The sequence below is a fragment of the Mangifera indica genome, chromosome 17 (assembly GCF_011075055.1).
Source record: "Mangifera indica cultivar Alphonso chromosome 17, CATAS_Mindica_2.1, whole genome shotgun sequence".
In the NCBI taxonomy this organism is placed as follows: domain Eukaryota; kingdom Viridiplantae; phylum Streptophyta; class Magnoliopsida; order Sapindales; family Anacardiaceae; genus Mangifera; species Mangifera indica.
This window is the reverse complement of record NC_058153.1, coordinates 2455283-2469289: the sequence shown is the minus strand read 5'-3', so window position 1 is coordinate 2469289 and position 14007 is coordinate 2455283. Positions and strand designations below refer to the sequence as shown.

Genomic DNA, 14007 nt, shown 5'->3' with positions numbered 1-14007 from the left:
GTGAGAATGGTGGTTAAATTGTGTATAGTATCGTATATTAAAAATATAATTTTTCATATTATGTATTGAGTATTGTTTTGTATTGTATAATATGACTTTTAAAAAATAAAATAGTAAAATATTAATAAAATAATTAAAAAATATAATTAACACATTATTAATTTAAAAAATATCATAAACACATTAAAAATTTTTAAAATTTTCATATACACTTCTATTATATAATCATTTTCTCTAAAAAATGTATTAATTCGTATCGATGATATTTATCGTATTGTAAGATATGTTTACTGCATCGTGTTAATTCAAATATGACATTTTCTCTAAAATATGTTTGTATTTGGATTAAAATATGACAATTTCGCTTTCAAAATAAAGTCTTCATTCATCCCTTACCAAATGGCAAGTCATTCCCGTTAATCATGGGGGCGATAATAATGATAAAGATGGTTAAAATTTTCAAAGTCAAATATGAAATGAGAATAAGAATGAATATATCTTAAACCCGTTCTCTGTTTGACCCATCTCTTCTTTATATGTTTTTTAAACTCTTATCTATTTAAATTATTTTTAAAAGTTCTAAATTATTACAAATATATTTGACATTACATAAATATTTTATTATTTTTTTAACGAAGATAGAAAAGAGATAGTATAAAGACTTTTTCCATTGGGATGAGGAAGGAGAGGGAGAAATTTTCCTTGAGGAATAAGGATTCTTGTCATCCCTATATCAGAGGTATGAAAAAGACTTTTCTTATATAAACGAGAAATTAAAATATTTAGCATTTACCCTATCTCTAAATAAAACTCTTGTATTTCAATAATGAAAAATAAAAAACTAGTGATATATAAAATTGATCTTAAATTCAAGTCCCCTTGACATTGACAGGTGAGAATGGTAGTTAAATTATGTATAGTATCGTATATCAAAAATCTAATTTTTCATATTATGTATTGATTATTGTATCGTATCATATGATATGACTTTTAAAAAATAAAATAGTAAAATATTAATAAAATAATTTAAAATATAATTAACATATCATCAATTTAAAAACTATCATAAACACATTAAAAATTTTCATATATACTTCTATTATACAATCATTTTCTCTAAAAAATGTATTAATTCGTATCGATGATATTTATCGTATTGTAAGATACGTTTATTGTATCATATTAATTCAATACATTTCATACTATGTATCATTTTACATTTATATTGTATTATTTTATATCATAAAATATATATCATGTATTGTAGGATACTGATAAATGTGAGAATCCTATGCAATAGATCGTAAAGAGATGTGGAAGGCCCAACCTAACTTCTGGCCTAAAACGGAGAAGGCCGAGGTGTTATGGTGTGATCTAAAAATTAATAAGGCCCATTTTGTTGAGCCCGAAATATTCTGTTACTATGTTCACTGCGCTCCATCTAGATAAGAGCCTCTATGCTTGGGGCCGATCCTGGAATTAATCAACGACCTGCGAGAAAGGTCAACTGAATTATTCTTTGTCATTCTCTGCAATTTTTAGGTGATTTGTTTAATACCGACGATATCCACGTAATTTCAATAATCGGACCTGTTTCGATATTTGTAACATTCATTTTTAGGGTTTTGTATTTTGTTTTCGAAGTGGACGAGCAATGGACGGGGAATTACAGCTGGAGACGCTTGATGAACGGAAGCCTACCGATGTGGATCCTTTGCTGGAGAAACATGAGCAACCGGCAAGTTCTGGTTTAATTGAGAGCCCCTCTTTGATTGTGATTCAAGACGTTGAGAATCAAGACCTTGAGGATGGCTCCGTTCCTTGCTGTCGTATTTGCCTTGAATGCGACGGCGAACCAGGTGATTGCAATTGCTTCGGTTTTATGATTATATTCCCTTTTCAATGTTCTAATTTATTTGAGCAGTGTTATGCGAGGATTCTAGTTTTGGATTAAAATATGTTTGTATTTGTGACTGTTCGGACTTTTTATTTCTTGCGTACCGTGAAAGGATTTAATTGTTATAATTATATATGCAACAATTGAAGTAATTTGCTAGGATTATGCCTAATACTCTTGGTTAGCTTAACAAACATGGCGGCAATCAATACTGTTTGATACTCTGGCAGGTGGTCCTGCCTTTATCACATAGACACAGAAAATTTAATTCTAATGTGATAATGATAGATTCATCATTAATTAACATTTTTGGGGATTTTCGTTTCTCAATTACGAAATACATATGCATTTCTATCATGTTTAATATGCTCTTCACCTTGTTTAGATGATTTAGTTGAACTCTACTTTTATGCTAGTAAGATCTTAGTTTGGTACATAAGTGATTAAAATCAAATAGATGTAAAGCTCAATTCCAATGCACACACCTCCTTTGTGTTAGAGATGCAGGGTGACAGTTAAAAGTTGTTTATTTCTGTTTGCTTTTCTCTTGGCCATGTCATAAGTACCCATTTTCAGTGTACTGGTGCATAATTGTTATTTTCTTGTGGAAGGTTTTCTTGAATGAGCATCTTCTTTTTCTTTGGCCTAATGGTTGTTACTTAATGTCATAGAGGATGAACTGATATCTCCATGCATGTGCAAAGGCACTCAGCAGTTTGTTCACCGTTCCTGTCTTGATCATTGGCGATCAGTTAAGGTTGAGTATAATTCTTTTTCAAGCCTTTTAAGGATGCAATGCAAATTAATTTTGAATAGTTTTTTGCATTTTTTTTATTTGTTGATGGTCTAATATTAATCCTCTACCTTCCCTGTTTCCCTTTATAGGAAGGATTTGCTTTTTCGCACTGCACAACCTGCAAAGCCCAATTTCACCTTCGAGTTGAATTGTTTGAGGACAACTCTTGGCGCCAACTAAAATTCAGGATGTTTGTGGCAAGGGATGTGTTCTTTGTATTTTTAGCTGTACAAACTGTGAGTAATCTTGCTATCCACTCCAACATGTAAAAGGGTGCATGAACAAACCCATTCTTCATTAACTAAGCATTGAATCTAGTTTGAGTAATTTTTGCCTTCAGGAAACTAATAATTTAAGGAAATAAGAAACTGCTTTTTATGTTTATTTCCAAAGTTTCAAATGTTTTCAGCTGTTTCCTGAAATATTTCCTTCACTTAATTTTACTGTAACTCAGTGTATCCGTCTAATTTTTCTGATCCTTCCTTTTTTGACCGTGTAATTTAACAAGTGTGTTCAAGTTGTATTGGTAGCATGGGAATGTACATCAATCAATAAAATTACTTCTAAAACTATTGATATGATAGCTTTTTTGACTTATATGATCTGATTCAAGTCTTTAAGTAAATTATGGGAGACCACCGCTAAAGGTAATTGCCTAATATTGGTTGGTGTAATCCATGGTTCACATGATGAAAATCTATATGGAAGGAAAAAATTGCATTGCTTGAGGCTTAAAACGTTTAGCATAGGTTTTTTGATAAGATAACTAGAGTTGACTGTGTTACTGATTAAAACAAGACTGTGCCACATTACTTTCCTGTGTCATTTCGGAAGCCTTATCAATATTTTGGATTCTAGAAATATTGATCATTTTTTTTAATTTCACAATTATTTCATTTTTTACTGTACTGCTTTTTTTTTCTTTGATGTTAAGTAAATGAATGTGTAAGCTTATTAATGATATCATTTTCGTGTTAAATTATTGTTTAGGTCCTGCGTATATCGTCCTAGCCTCCATTTTGCTGCAATGAGTTTTGATTTATAGTTTTATACCATTTCCAAAAGAAAAGCGAGTTTTAGATTGGAGCCTTCATTTTTCTGCAATGAGTTTTGATTTATAGTTTTATACCATTTCCAAAAGGAAAGCAAGTTTTAGATTGGTCTTTTCTGAAGATCAGTACTGAATTTCCACTCGCTGTTATGTAAAAGTAGTATTGTCTATTTTTGCAGGTGATAGCTGCAATGGGCGGTTTTGCCTACCTCATGGATAAGGATGGGACCTTCAGGAATTCATTCAGTGATGGTTGGGACCGTATCCTGTCAAAGCATCCTATTCCATTTTACTATTGTATAGGTAAAATTTTTAAATTCAGTAATATATATACGCATATTTGATTGGAAATACCTTATTTCTAATCTCAATTGACTGTTTGAAATGCTTCATATTTGTCATCATATTCTTATTTTGAATATTTGATATGGAACCTAATTTTGTTGTTCCATTTGTCATTGTGTGCCATTGTTTGATCGTTCTACCTGCATGGTGTCTAGAATGCTGGGTACAAGGAGTGACATGTAGAAATTCCTGATGCATCTCTGTGTGCTTTTATCCAATAGACACATGTTTTCTAATATGGTCTGTTTGAACAATATCAGGGGTCATGGCCTTCTTTGTGCTGCTTGGATTTTTTGGGCTCATACTACATTGTTCCTCCCTGAGCACTAATGACCCACGGATGACTAACTGCCAAAACTGCTGCTATGGCTGGGTATTTTGGATTGTTTTTCCTGCGTCTATGGAAGCATGCTTTTCCTAGTTATTGTTTTTGTTGTCATTTTCGCCATTCTTGGCATAGCCTACGGTTTCCTTGCCGCCACAATGGCTATTCAGAAGATCTGGCAGCGACACTACCACATTCTCACCAAAAGAGAGCTTACAAAGGTAATCACCGAATCACACCTATCCTGTAAAAAATTGTTTTTTGTACCTTACAGATACTTGATAGGGTAAAGTAGATTTCGTAGACAATGATGCTTCAATACTTGAGTCATCGAACACTCACTGTTTAAAACCTTTCGTAGGAGTACATTGTGGAGGATCTTCATGGTAGTTACACACCGCCTAAACTGGATCTGAAACATGAAGAACGTCTAAAAACGATGAAGCTTTTGTAATGATGGATGGGAGGGTAAGTTATACACAATGTATCTGTAATGTTTGAAATCTTTCAGCATGGAAAAGCTACAGTGTATATTTGCATGGCAAATTTTGTTTGCTATAGCAAGGAATAAAAAGAATGTTAGCATTTTTCTCTAAATTGTGCAAAGCTGATAATGAGGAAAATGGGGTTTCATAAATATCTGTGCAGTTATATGCATTGCTTTGCTTGAAAATGTTTGGTTGCCCTGCCATGTCTTTGATAATTTTGTCACTCTGATACATACATGGCTGTGGCATGTGAGAGAACTAAAAGTCGTGATACATGCATGAGTTTGTATGTTTCGAAACAAGAACATCATAAACTTTTTCTCTTAATTCAAAATTATTCAATCAGATTTTATATATTTTTTTTTCAATTTAAAATCATTCAATTAGATCTTACCATATAAGTTGTAGGAATAATTTTATATAATTTGTTTGTATATGTAGTACTTTTTTTTTTCTTTATATAACTATTGATAACCTCTAAAAAATACTTATCAATATCTTATGATATGATACAGAAAAAAATAATATGTATTATGAGATGTATTGAATTAATATGATACAATAGATATATCATATAATATGATACATATCTTATGATATAATATATATTATCGATATGAATTGAGAGACTTTTTTAGAGAAAATAATGATATAGTGATAATATATATGAAAATTTTTAAATTTTTAAATATGTTTATAATTAAAATATTTTATTATTTAAAATTATACCATATTATATAATATTTAATACAAAATATCAAAAATTAGGTGGCTACCATCTGCCAAGGAATACGAGAACTGTTGTTGCTGCCTTTCCTTCTAAGCGAGTCACCCAGCGTACTAATTTACAGGAAAACCTGAACTAAAGCTCAAGTGTAATGCTGTTACTTTGATTAATGAAATCTCATCCGACGATTTTCGCCCTCGGGTCGATTCCTGTCTAACTTCTCTTTATCTACATAATACACTTCCCAGTGCAAACACTTGCTTGTCAAAGTTTTAATTAATAAAACTATAGGTATATATTTTTAGTATACAAATAATATATCATTATATAATTAAATTATTTTAAATTAATAATAAAATAAAACTTATTCACACCATGATATATTTCCTGTATACAAATATTACATACTAAAAATATGTAAAAAAATAACATTACTTAATTTTGATACATAAAACTGAATAAAACAATGAATAAGAGAGGTGAGGTGACTGATAGCTTTCTTCTGATCCACCCAATCCAATAACTTGGCTAGATTTGCATGTAGCAGAAAAACAAAAACAGAAATTACACAGTAGTCCCACGGTTCAAGGAGCTATGATCACCATCACTGACAAAAATAAGATGATCGCCGTCTTTAATAACATCTATATTATCAATTTCAGCTCCTTCTTTACTTAAAATTTTACCTGCTGAGATCCCAAATTTTTTAGCACCAATTTCAAGTAGTTTCTGCAAGCTTGCTGGAAGTAGCACAAGCTTTCCTGTGATTACTCCCCTTTCTGGACAACTAATTGTCACTCTTGTAGAATTAACACTAACAGCCATGACATGCTTAGAATGATTACCTGAAAAAAGTAAGTCTTTCTCCACTGCGTGAGCAGCTGACATTATTCCAAACAATGAATTGTGGAAGTTATTAGTCCCGCGCCGTGGACAACTCTGGTTGCATGTCCCAGCGGTAGATCGAAACGAACCTTCTTTGGCTAAACCACTAATAGCTGGTTCACTTGTAAACCTGCCAATAGGCCGAGTTCTAGTCTCCTTAAAAGATTGGAAAATGAGTTGTATATCCTCATGTCCCTGCTGATCAGCTAGCTCCCTTGGGGTCCAGCCATGGACATCTGGTTTATCAATGTCAGCCCCCTGGTCTAAGAGAAATCTGACTATTTCAATGTTGTCTTCACAAACTGCAACGTGGAGAGCAGTGGAGCCATTGTTCCTAGGCTTTGTGACATCCGCACCATGGCGAACGATTTCTTTAAGTAATTCCAAGTTGTTCTTCTCAGCAGCAGTGCATGCAAAGTGACCCATATCTCCAGATTTAAGGTTTCCACCATTGTCCATAAGAAGGTTAATCACATGTTCATGATTTCCCAGCATTGCATCCCATAATGGTACATTACCCTCTGAGTCTGCCATATATGAACATTAATATATCATTTATGGGTTAACACAGATGCAATACAAACCCAATTATTTACTTATTTATGGGCATACCTCTGCAGTTAGGATCTGCGCCGTAATCGAGTAGGAGGAGCACACAATTTTCACTTCCTTTTGATGCTGCTATATGCTATGTCATATAGAAAAAGTTCATAAAGGCAAAAAGAAAAAATTAGTTTCTGTGATCAGATATTAATTTCAGCAGAAATAAGAGAGGACGAGTTTCACAAACCAGAGGTTTTCTTCCATTGTTGTCTGATTCAATTGGATCAAGGCCTCGTTTCAACAGCTGATGCAACAGTAAATCATCTGCTCTATGTGCAGCAAAACATAGACTGAGAGGTAAGTCCATTCTCCCATGAGCTAGCATGTTCTCAGTCTCAATAAAAATTCCCTCCATAGTTGGGTCCTGGACTTGGAGATCTTTCAAATGCTGACCAGCCCAAAAAAAAAAAAAACCAGAACCGATTGTATTGAGCATCAAAATATTTTGTGATCTCCCAACTGTCCTACATACAGTTAGATGAACATATGGCATCCCAAATATACAAACCTGGAGAAGATTATTGATGATTACCGTTCCATCACCAAGATTAGCTTGAACAATATTCAGGAATGTCGTACGGTCCAGCCGTAACAGTTGGCTCAATCGTTTTGTCCGCACTGTAAAAAGCTGTGGCCGATAACAAAGTAACCCAATCTCTCCACAAATTTCACCAGCTTTAGCCTCCCCAATAATCTGCAGTTATTTAACATGATTCAGCTATCATATTTTTCATTATGGACAAAAGGGCTTTTCAATCCACAAGAGACCCTTGTATTAATAAACTGGCCTCCTTAGTGGTTTAAAAAATAATTCTTGCCTGTTCAGTTCCATTTTTGAGAATCAATAGATCCTGTAGATGAATTCATAACATTAGCTTCCATTATTTAAAATGTTGAACATAATGAAAATCTCAATGTAAATGCAATTCATTCCTGTTATTGGCAGAATGCAGCCAATTTTCAACTTAAGGTGAATAAATAAAGAAAAAAAAAATGTACAGTTAAGTTCAGCAACTACCACAGCCCCGGTGACAAGAATGTAGAAGTCTGTTGGTGCTTCATTTTGCAAAATGACATCTTCTTTTGGTGGAAAATACTCAGCCTTCATCTCTGAGACCAGCTGGAAAAGCAAGTCATTGGAAACCCCACGAAATAAGTACACCTTGTCCATGAGAGAGTAAAAAAGATAATGTGAAATGCTTGATCGGATGGCTTTAGGAAGAGAATCAAGAGTCTCTTGCTGCTGGAGTCCCTCAGAATCAGTCCTGTACTTCAAACACAAATGTGCCAGCATCTGATCTTGTAGGTGATGTGGCAAATGGTTCCTCTGAGCAAAACTTGAAGCAGCTTGAATGGTGTCTCTCTGATAATTTAAATTACAAACAAAAAGAGAAACAGCACTTAGCATTCTAACAGAACCAGCAACGTCAGGATCTTCACCCGATGTAAGCAATCAACTTACAAAAATAAAACAACAAGAATCAAACTCACAAATCTTCTGGTTCGACTAGTTCCATGGACAACCAAGTTGGTCATGTTACCAATCAGATATGCAGTCAATCCAAGATTGAAGAGCATAAAGAAGATGTCAAAGATCATCTCCCTTGCATTAAATGGATGCAAATCCCCATAGCCAACAGTTGTTAGTGTAGTGATAGACCAGTAGATTGAAGTCACATACCGACTCCAAATGCTCTTTGCAATGAAGTTGTCTCCCAGGGTTGCTGCAATCCAGGTTCTGTGAGGATTATGGTAACGTGCGGCAATGAGATAATAGAAGCATCCAGCACAATGCACCGCAAACAAGGTGACCTACCATGAGAGTCCTATACTTAATGAGGGCTAATAAAACTAACAAACTGCATTTCTTCCACAGAGACATAATCCAAAGAAGTTTTCTAGGGCTTACAAAAGTAAGTTTACAGCATCGAACCCAAAAATAATTGTAGTTCTTGTCTTTCTCCAATCTGTTCCAATAAATAAATAGTATTAAAGCTAAGTCATCTAAATCAAATTATATCTCAAAAAAAAAAAAAAGTCATACCTGGAAAACAGGGCACTAACTCTTCTGAGACGCCAAAGGCGAAGCATGCTGAAAAAGCCATAATATTGGAGAGGTTTAGCAGAGATTTTGTAAGCGAGTTCAGATGGGATTGTAGATATGACATCCAAGAGAAACCAGGAGCTTGTATATTTCCAAGCAATCTTCTTTGGACTATCGACAAGCAGGTAGGTGGCTTTGTCGAGGTAAGCTACGAAGAAGGTGAGAACAATATCGACGGCAAAGAATCCATTAACAACGTTATCAGTGATGGAAAGTGCTTTCTCTGGCTTTTGAAGGAACCCAAATTCAAATGGCGACGCCCAAGCAGTGTAGATAACCAGAAGGACAAGAAAATTCTCCCATATCCTGCAAGACTCAGTTGAAATCAGACTATTTTTAGCAAAAAGGTGTTCCTTTTTAGTATAGCTCTTAGCAGCCTTGCAAACAACTATAGTTGCAAAAAACAAGAATTTAAATTTTGCTGCAACTAATTTGTCTCTATAATCAATTAATCATGATTGAAGGGGGAATATAACTCAATTTAAAACTTTTTCTTCATTCTTATTAGCAATTTTCATCAAATTAATTCTTTCAATATAATTGTTCTCTGTAAAAGATTAAGAAAACTACAAAGAACTAAAAAGCAGGAATGCAGGAAGTGTTTTAAAAGGAAAAAAAAAAAACAAACAGATACGTATCAATAAAATAAAAAAATAAATAATGCAGCTGCTCAAGTTCTTTAAGAATACCTCCTAGATGGGATGAATTTGAATTGAATTGATATTAATTCAAATTTGATTCAATTTGAAAAGGTTAAGTTCAAATTTGATTCAATTTAAAAAGAGTTGAGTACAAGTTTAACTCGAATTTGATTACAGTTATGAGTCAAACTTATACAGACTTTTAACTCAATCCTATATTCAAATTAAATTTGGTCAAAATGATATTATTTTAATACATGTTGATAAAAAAAATCATTTTAATCAATTTGAATTGAATTTTTCTAAACTTACAAACTTAATGAATCAAGCCGCGCCAATTTGAACTTGAACTCGATAATATAAAAATCCTTTAATTCAAATTAAATTAATACTAAAATTTAAATTAATTTGATTTGAATCTATCGTATTTTTAGCAAAAGGAGTCAAAAGAAAGAGCTGAGTTATCTAACAATAAAACTTTAACCACAAACAATAACAGTACTCATTAGTTAGAATGGATTTGAAAACTGTAATGCTGTTTGGGTTGAAAACAACGCTTCAGTCGGCTCAATGCCATTTTTTCCGAAACCTCCAAATAAGGGAAAAAGAATATATTTATAGAAAACAATTATGACGAATAAGCCAACAAGGAAAGACTTAAATCTTAATAAACAAAGAAGAAAGAAACACCTGTAACGACGATCGCAAGGCGAAATAATAAATTTTCTGAGCTTGACTCTCCGGTTGCTTCTTGCTCCAAGCGACGGAATAACGCCGGTTGACAAACTGTATTGGCTGCCATCTCTTGACAACTGCTCTATATTTTCTTGGCCGCAGACTGAAACTCTAAACACACTTTTGTTTCTCTGGCTCGCCATTGTTAGCACTGCCTGTATTTGTATATCGATTATGAATGAATTTCAAAACAGAATCAGTAAATTCCTAATTTATATCGTGCAATGTTGTGATAATAGGAAGAGGAAATATAGAGAATATTCACACAAATGATCTAAATCTTCAACACTAAATTCTTAAATATTTGATATATATCCTCTTCCTCCCTCATCCGTGGTGGCGTTCTCGTTCTTCTTCTACTATATATAAACTTCGCCCACGCCATTTATAAGGCTTCTGACTTCTAACTTCTGAGCATTACACACAATCATGTTTGTTTCTCTCAGTTCTTTTGGACAGTGTCCCTAGTCTGCCGTTGTATAATATAATTATTTAATTTTGTGTAAGTTACTTGCAATTGTGCCTCATCATTGTTTTTTTTTTTTTGTGTCCCTTCAAATTACTAAGTTATATTAAAAAAAAAGAATATAAGATTTTGGATATATATTTTCATGTGAAAAGATATATAAGATTTTGATAAAATAACCAAGTTATATTCAAAATAATAATTAAGATTTTGGATACATTAAATTATCCAAGTTGTCATACAATATACAATAAAGATATTGAGCGATTTCAGAATATAACTAAGTGAAAAATAATGTAAAATTGAAGATTTTTAGATATACTATTCTAATTTGCTTTCGTATTTAAATAATCGATAAGTAGATATCCAAATCATCATATACAATTTTATAAATTTAGGGTACAAAAAATTTAGCTTGAGAGATTTTTTGTCTTTTTAATAATTTTATAAAAAAAATTAACATACGGGTGAAAAAATTGTTCGTTTTTTTAAATTAAAGAAGTGATACATAAGAGTAACTGATATTTTGCTAGGTTACTAGTTTATTGATGTGATGTGGGTTTTCAAGATAAAGATAAGTCAAATAGTGAGACTGAGAAATATAAAATAAAATTGATGAAACAAAGATTTGAGCAACGACCTAACTATGATTATCAAGAGGTATTTTCTTAATGAAAAATCTATTAAATGGATGTGAATTCAACTTTTCTAAATGACCCACTTGACAAAGAAGTGTTTGTCAAGTAACTATGAGGATTCATGAAGAAGGGAAGAGAAGATATACGGTATAAATTGAAGAAAACATTAATAGGCACCAAGAGCATAGAATATGTAGTAACTCCTTCAATAAGATTAAATAAAAAAATGCCCATCTTAATATATTTCGAATGTGAAGTTTAATGATTTTGGTAATATATTACGTTGATGACTTAATCTTTACCAAAAATAATCCTATAATGATTGAAGATTTCAAGAAGTTCATGATACAAGAGTTTGAAATGAGAAATTTTGGTTTAATGTCATATTTTTTAAGCATGGAAGTAATTCAAAGAGAAAGGTAGGATATTTATTTTCCAAACGAGGCATGCTATAGATATTTTAAAAATGTTTGGTATGCATGACTATAATCTTACGACAACTCTATGGAGGTTAGAACAAAATTGTTGATAGAGCAACACTCTCGACTTGTGAAGCAAAGCATATAGTTGCAGCTTCAAGTATAGGTCAAGCATTCTAGTTTCATAATTGACACAAGCTTCCATTTTCTGAGAGATCAAGTTAACAAAGGAGAGATTGAGTTAACGAATTACAAGTCTGAAAACCAAGTGGCCGACATCTTCGGTAAACCTTTAAAGTATGAAGGCTTTAGTCAAGCTAAAACACATGCCAGGAATGTCTACTTTATCCTCCCAATTTTACAGCCATTTTAGTTTATTATTATTTAAGTTCTTATCTTATGCTAATGAAGTCCTTTTGTGATGGTGGGATATTACGTAATCCTAGGCTTTGCTTCAAATTTAGTGACATTAAAGTAAGAGAGTGGCTGTACTTCTCTTACTTTTGCTTTCAGTTTATGTAACAGTTCTATTTATCATTTCCAACTGTAATAAAAGTGATTTATTAGTAAGTGGGTGTGCTAGGGATGATAATTTGAGCTCGATTTTAGGGGTTTTGATCCTTCCCGACTCTAGCAGGAAGGAGATTCCTCGATAGAAACAGAAAGGGGACAGAGATGAAAAAAATCTTCATAATCGGAGACGGGCCGGGGATGGGGATACATGTGTCCCCTCCCTGCCCCGACCCTTCCCCTCCCCGCCTCTATCCCCGTCCCTTTATATTAATATATTTATTTAAAATACTAATATATTTTTATAGTTTTAAATTATTTATGTTTTTCAAATTTATTTAGATTTTTGTTGCGCATATTAAATGAGCTAATATATTATATTTATGATATTTGAAATAGTAAATTAATTTTAATTTTGTTATTTAATATATTTATATTTATTTACAAGGTAAAAAAAATATATTTTTTTTACGGGTACGAGAGGGGATTTTTCCCCATGGGGACGGGGAGGGGATTTTTCTTTGCAGGGAGGGGACGGGGAATCACTTTCATCCCCGTAGCGGGGATGAAGATTGATATCCCCTACGGGGACGGGGACGGGGATTGAGATCCCCTCCCCGTTGCCATCTCTAGGGTGTGCATACAAGAGTAGGCAAATCACATCGAGTGTGGGCCAATCGATTCGGATATAGATAAAGTGGGTATGAGTGAAAAACAAATTGATTCATACGTGTAATAATTTATAAAACCCATACTCGACCTTACGAATACGGGGCATCTGTTAATTTTAATTTTTTATTATTTCTTTTTTATTTTTAATGTTTTAATTAATTTAATTTATAATTTATAATTTTTTTCTCTTTAAATACATAAATATTTTGTAAAGAAACAAAAATTTATCTTAAATTATACAAATATTTTTATAAATTTTAATATTAAACACAAAATAAATATTTATAACAAAATATTTATTGCTTATATTATTTAAATTTATTTTTAACGCAATAAATTCTTTAATTTAATGATAAATTTGAGTTTATTTTATATTAAAAAAAAGTAAAATTTATGTTGGATGTGTTATTAATTTAATATTGAAGAAAAAAAAGAAAATGAATAGAAAAGAAAAAGGGATAACCCGCAGACATCCAACCCACCTACAAAAATGCATTATCTATGAGTATGAGTAAAAGAATCTAACATCTATATCCATTTTTAAATGGATAATCCATCCATTTTGCTAAATATGTACAAAAGTGATTTAATTTTTTTCTTTATAATAAAAAACTCTGTTCAAATTCATTTATTTTTTAAAATCAAATTAATTTTATTAAATTAATTATATTAAGTAGATAAACTTTATATCCAATAATGCACCCA

At 32.3% G+C, this 14007-nt stretch overlaps 1 protein-coding gene and 1 pseudogene across 1 annotated transcript; one reads left to right on the top strand and one right to left on the bottom strand.

Moving 5' to 3' along the window:
* The first annotated feature begins 1470 nt into the window (after positions 1–1470).
* Positions 1471–5011, top strand: LOC123200471 (annotated as a pseudogene).
* A 1009-nt stretch (positions 5012–6020) lies between these two features.
* Positions 6021–10755, bottom strand: LOC123200477 (potassium channel AKT1-like). Its single transcript, XM_044615673.1, has 10 exons — positions 10553–10755; positions 9162–9527; positions 9027–9084; positions 8609–8929; positions 8136–8480; positions 7936–7968; positions 7626–7811; positions 7305–7505; positions 7127–7202; positions 6021–7041 (listed from the first exon to the last, which is right to left on the bottom strand). The coding sequence occupies exons 1-10, from the start codon at positions 10738–10740 to the stop codon at positions 6194–6196; spliced, it is 2622 nt and encodes an 873-aa protein (XP_044471608.1). The 5' UTR covers positions 10741–10755; the 3' UTR covers positions 6021–6193.
* Positions 10756–14007: the final 3252 nt, after the last annotated feature.

Coding starts and splice junctions, on each gene's coding strand:
- LOC123200477 (XM_044615673.1), bottom strand. CDS start 10,740: ATGGCGAGCCAGAGAAACAAAAGTGTGTTTAGAGTTTCAGTCTGCGGC. Junction 7,969..8,135: donor TTCTTGTCACCGGGGCTGTG/GTAGTTGCTGAA, acceptor ATTCATCTACAG/GATCTATTGATTCTCAAAAA. Junction 7,042..7,126: donor CGCAGATCCTAACTGCAGAG/GTATGCCCATAA, acceptor CATATATGGCAG/ACTCAGAGGGTAATGTACCA.